The sequence below is a fragment of the Symsagittifera roscoffensis genome, chromosome 5, assembly GCF_963678635.1.
Source record: "Symsagittifera roscoffensis chromosome 5, txSymRosc1.1, whole genome shotgun sequence".
Classification (NCBI taxonomy): Eukaryota; Metazoa; Xenacoelomorpha; order Acoela; family Convolutidae; genus Symsagittifera; species Symsagittifera roscoffensis.
This window is the reverse complement of record NC_087066.1, coordinates 21,938,917-21,945,107: the sequence shown is the minus strand read 5'-3', so window position 1 is coordinate 21,945,107 and position 6,191 is coordinate 21,938,917. Positions and strand designations below refer to the sequence as shown.

The following is a 6,191-nucleotide window of genomic DNA, read 5'->3' as shown; positions in this document are numbered from 1 at the left end:
AAAGAAAAGTATTATTTCTTCTGCTGAAATGAAAAACTACAACCCCCAACTCAAGTATCAACACTGATTGACATGTTTCCTTTGCTGCTTCAAAGAACACACCAGATTTTAGATAATTAAATTGGCTGATCCTCTATTTATTGATGCTTTCTCTGTGCTATGATTTCATTTCTTTTTTATCTTTACAACAAAAACTTTTGTTAAACATGGGTGTCCTTAATAAAAGTGTAGAATAACTTTTGAAATCTAAAAGTTGATGCCAAAAAAATTGAGGTGAAAAGGAAGACGAGTAGTTTGTTAAAAAAACCATGAAAATGCAACCAAGGAGAGAGCTAATTCTATCGATGCAGACAATAGCGTGCCAGAACGGGGGCGACCGCCTCCCCTCAATTCGGGTCGCCAAGTTTTCCCAAAAAGTTCCCTGGTTCAAGTCACCGAGGTTGTCAATACTGTTCAAGTAAAACAACAGTTGTAAAACAAAATTCAGTCCTGTATCAGAGTAAAATCAGTATTAAAATCAGGATTGCTGTTACAGTAATGTTTTCTTTTGTTTTTATTCTGAAACATTACTGGAAAATTTTTAACAAAATTTTTATTCGATTTATTGGTTTAAAAAATTTTGAGCAACTAAATTTGCCGGGAAGTACGGCAATTTTTGGTAACAATATTCAAAAGAAAATTTTTTAATTGATGCATCCCCTTTAGTATAATTTTATGCTTGCCATTTTTGGCTGGCCAACATCATACATTTTCCAGAGGCACCTTCGGTGCCAATATAACAAAACCTGAGAGAGGACCACGCGCCAAAAAAACGCAATTTTGGGCCAAATATTTTTTAAAAGTGCTCAAAAGTGCTCCTTTTTAACCTGTTTATTTGAAAATTTTCAGTTTTTTTTGGATGCAGGGGCGGATCTATGATTTTTTTTGGGGGCTGTTTGGTTGGTGAGGGGTGAATTCCTATAAGAATATGGAACGGGAGAGTAAACAGTAATATTTTACATGGGTTTTGTAAACAAAAAAGCAAACCGATTATAAGGAGTCCAAAAAATGGATCACAATCAGTTTGATGGATTTGTCGAAGTGGATATAAATGATTATAATGACAAATTATTAAAATTTGGTTTCAAAAAAGAATTACATTGACAATAAATTAGACAAAAAAAAATCTATTATAACTGATATTTTGATCACTGAAAATACAAGTTAGGTTATTCTTGCTCAATTTCTGTCCATAATCGACCATGCAATGAAATGTCTTTCCTCTTTTTAAACCGGTTGAGGAGTTTGAAGTCAATCTAGACCACAAACAAAAAATAAGTACATATTTTCTAAATTTGTCACTAAAATTATAAGAAATTTTGCGACCAATTTTATTGCGCAAAAAAAACTGAATTTGCAAAAATTTGCAGCTTGTTTTTTGATTTGATCTAATTTTGTCTCAGAATGAAGAGAAGACCACCATCATAGAAGATGCTTGCTTCAAACATTCCAAATAAACAAAGTAACTTATAAGTAAAGCTTGCATGACTATAAATGCACAAAAAAGAGTCTTCTGATAGTGATTCAGTATATTTGAATTTAAATAATAGTTTCTGCAAAATTCAAAAAAAATAAGGGATTTTGATCATTTTTTTTCAAAAATAAGTCTGAAATTTTCAACAACAGCAGTGAGTATCTTTAAAATTTGACAGTGATGTAAGCTGGAGAGGAAAAAATATATATTGCATTTTAAATGGATGAAAAATCGATTATGATTGATTTTAATGGATAGTGTTTCACGGAAACCTCTTATATTTACAATTATATTTACTTTACATTTACTTAATGTTATATAATTTAATCTATGATAATTGCAGTATAGTGAACTTCTTTGTCTAAATTTGCAGCAAAAACGGATCATAACAACCATAGAAGATAATGCGCAACTATGCACATCCATGCATGATTTGTATGGAATATGACTAATCATACGTAGCACATACGTTGGTTTCGATAACCCTCAAAATAGCTTTTCAACGGAGTAAATTAGTAATAAAACGGTTTCTCATCATTATGCAAGCTGTTGGTAAACTATCAAAAACTTTCACCATGCAAATCATTCGTCGCAACATATATGGTATTACGTATGGAAGAGATTTTTCACCATACTTTTTTCTATAGAAAATCGTAAAAATAGAAGTTAATTGACAAAAATGGACAGAAATTATCAATAGCCCTGTTAAAATTATCAATATTGTCTATTTTGAACTCCCCCATAATAAAAAAAATGTGCAACTATACGTCGCGCCATGCATGGAAAACTTATTATTTTAACATAAAAATACGTCGGCAATTTTTAATGGCTTCCATGGAACCATGCAAGGTGCGACGTATGGTTGCACATTGGTCAACCCGGGAACAACAATTTGGACAACATTTTTCGATGATAAACGATGGACAGCAATTTTCAAATGTAACTGATTTAAATCCACAAAAATCCTATGCGAGTTGTGATCCAAAGGCCGTTGTTAAGCTTTTGCCGTTACTTGCAACGATTTCTGCAATTTTTCTCGACCTGCATTTTTTCTCGAAATAAATGTGCCCCTATTTTCATCTCGACAAAAATTTTAAGCAATTCTGTCTGTTATTTTTGTAATGGTCAGAAGATATAAAAATTTAACTTTATTCAAAACAGCATTCAAAACGAATTCACCAGATATACTTTTTTGCTTAGATCGACAGTCGTTTGTGCACAATTTGTTGGCGTCCTCGACTTAGTTCAGGCGTCGTAAGAGCAGAAAAATTTTTGGTTGCTAAAAATTGTCTGGAAAAACATATCTATTTGAGTAATTTTCTCATGTTTTGAAGTTTTTTTGTACCCTTATGTTTAAAAAGCAGTGAGCAGCCTACTGCATGACAAATAAGTGGTATTTATAATCAGTGCTATCTGTTTAAAAAATTATTCCACGCGAATGCAATATATTCAAACATTTTGATGATATTAACTAAGCGGTTCTGCTAAGAGTCTTACATATCCTGCTTACAATTCTGCCAACAGTAGAACATTACAAGCAAATCAAAATATTTTATATGTAAATTTTTGTCAGGTCTTCCACCTAACAAGGTTATTGATATCAGTGCTAAATTTTGAACAACCTGGCCTAATTTTTTGGAAAAAGTGTTTAAATTCAACTGGCTTGCTTTCTTAATTAATTTCAATCAGAAATTAAAATTTCGGCACTTTGGAAAGTTTCTCAATATGCAAAGCAAAATACATTTAACTTCCTTGAAAGGTAAAATTAGGCATTTTAATTTCCCAGAATTTAACTTGGAACAATACTTGAGCCATTTTGCCCCCTAATTACGTGTCTAAAAGGAAACTGACAACGGAGCTTGCGCACATTAATAGATATCTCAAATTGACCAATTTTGCTGTTTTGAAACCAAATCGACAAAACTTGATTATAAACATTACTTTTTTTTAAATTGACAAGGCAGACAATAAATCCTTGCAGATGAAAAAAAAATTTTTGTAACTCGAGTTTTTTTGATAAACAAAACACTGAGAAGTTGTTCAATTTGAGCGCGTGTTTTGTGTAAAAAAAGTAGTAATTAAGGTTGTAGACATGACAGTTTACTTTCAAGATTGGTTTAACTGAAAATTCTACCCTCTCCAGATAATTTTTATGATCTACATACATTTCGCTTCGCAGATAATATCTCACACGCACAAACCCTTAATCCATATGGGGCGAAATGTGTAAGAAGCAAGCGATGTTTAGGTGTGTCGAAATCAAGATGCAATCAAACTTTTCAGATAATTTTCCAACAATATTTTCTCATTTAACACGTTGATTTTGAAAAAATTGCATACGGAACTGCAGATGTCAGGATTTTCCACGCCTTAATTTTTTTTTTCATTAATTGTCCCATCTCTTTATTGTTCCGACTTTCGGAACGAAAGTAACGGAATATTTGTGCTCGAGGTGGTTTTTTTTCTTCAGACGAATATCGACTTTTTAACAAGCCATTTTTGACGAATTTTTTCTCATTCAAAAGTATTGTAGTCTTGAGCTAAAATTTGAAAAGATGTTTTAACTGTGATTATTTTTCGAAAAATTATGGGAGTTTAAAAGTGACATTTTGCCCAATTAGGGACAATTAACGCTCGCCCGGGTTGACCAAAAATGCTAGTCATACAATTTCCATATATGGAAAAATGCTAGTCATACACTTTCCATGCAATTCCATACGTACAGAAAATTGCATGAAAGGTCTATGATTAGTATTTTTTTCATATATGGAAATTGTATGACTAGCATTTTTCCATGAACCAAAAAGATTGATTTTTTCCATTTTAATTTCTCAAAATTTATTGGTTGTGCTCGTAACCGAACACAAATGACATAACCCTTGGTTACTCAAATGTAGTAACCAAAGGTTTGGCCGTCACGCATTAAAAATGCTTTGGAAACAGCCTGCAATATCTTAATTCTGTCTCACGCAAAAGTATAATGAAAGTATCAAACTTCTAAATTTTGGCAAAAATTTTCAAAGATGATTATTTCTAAAATTTCAATTTTCAAATTACCAGACATTGATCAAGGCATACAAAAACATGCCATACAAAAAAAAGAGGAGTCTTGAGCATTTTTGAAAAAATTTATCAAGAGAAGTGGAAAAAAAATTCAATATTAGTATATCCAGGACTACGTTATACACACAAAAAATTAAATTTTGCATGCAAAATTTTTTTTTCAAAAAAATGTTTGTTTGAGTACGAAAATCATTTTGCGGTTGAAAAAAAACACAAAAAAATTTTGGGGGCAATTTCAAAAATACTTTGGTACTTTTGGTCTATGGAGGTCAGCCCGGGCGATATATTTCGCGGAGATTTGATGAGTCTTAGAAATCGTTCCAAATTGTTTGAAGGAAGCTTATTTGCCATGATTGATTTGTTACTAGAAGCAAAATTTATCACTTTGTACTTTATATGGCGTCAAGAGGGATGGTTTCCAACAAAAAAAATTTTTTTTTTAATTTTCATTTTATTTTTATTACATTTAATGTTGTCACCTTGTTTCTTCTCCATAGACTTTAAAAGGCACTGGGAACAATCATGGCCTTGGCTTGATACGAGCAGTCTTGTCCTTACTTTGTTATTGAGGCCTCATTATTGCTTTTGCTGTTCAATATATGGACTGAGAATTCATGTCTGACCATTTTTTACCATTGAGACTCTCTGGCGTATAAAACATGCGTAGCAAATAAGGCATTGATATTTAAATCGATCACTTTTTTGATAGTATTTTCTACATCAAAGAACAATACAGCAAGGTTTAGACTTCAAAATTTTTTCTTCGCCTGCTTCAGGCTTTTTTTCGGATGGTTGCTTTGAAGATCCAGCTGCTATATCTTGTTCATGTACGAATAAGACAACTGTCGGCTGGAAAATTTTGCTTCGACTCAGCTCAACTTCACTATTGTTCTCAATAGTCTTGTCGGCTGGTCGCTCAAAAAACTCACACTTTGCTTCAATTACCAATGAGGGTAAGTTGTACTCCTCTTGGAGTAGCTTGTGCAACTCGGAATTTTTCATACGAGGTGACACAGCCAACGACCTGAAACAACCAAAGGTAGGCTGCCAACACAATGAATGACCAACCAAAATGCATGTAGATGCTTGGCGCAGAGTAAAATAACAAGGATAATTGATATTTATCCCGAAAATAAATGGTTTGAGGGCCAAAAAAAACATAAGTTTTATTACTTATTCAAATGTTTAGGAGAAGAAAAATAATATATAATCAGTTGAAAACAAACAAAAAAATCGACAACAAACAATACCTGGTGGGGTTGTTGTCACATTTGAGATATACGGTTACGTCTTGAGTTTTATCGTAGACAAGTTTTAGATAGAACGTCATCATCTGGTCGTCTTTCCATCGCAGATCTGAACAAAAAAACAACAACTTTCATAGATTGCTCTAAAAAATCACTTTGTGCTGGTTCAAATCTGGGCTCTTTTACTGTTTTTTATTATGTTGGAATTTTTTAAAAACTAAAGAATCACAATTCAAACCAAATTGCATCCACACTGAAACAGTCAGGCGTTTGCTTAACGTATGGTTTGTTTACTAAAACCGAAAAATGAAAGGATAAAATTGAAACAGTAAATGAAAAATAAAACAGTAAAAGAGCCCAAATCTGTG

General features: G+C 32.4%; 1 protein-coding gene across 1 annotated transcript in view; it reads right to left on the bottom strand.

Annotated features, from left to right (window-relative positions):
• Window positions 1–5,182: 5,182 nt before the first annotated feature.
• The window catches only part of LOC134846312 (uncharacterized), a gene marked incomplete in the record, with an annotated part of 2,102 nt that continues 1,093 nt past the window's right edge, over window positions 5,183–6,191 (bottom strand). The window contains 2 exon segments of the mRNA XM_063863616.1: window positions 5,183–5,600; window positions 5,827–5,932. Of these exon segments, the coding sequence (XP_063719686.1) occupies window positions 5,297–5,600; window positions 5,827–5,932 (410 nt within the window).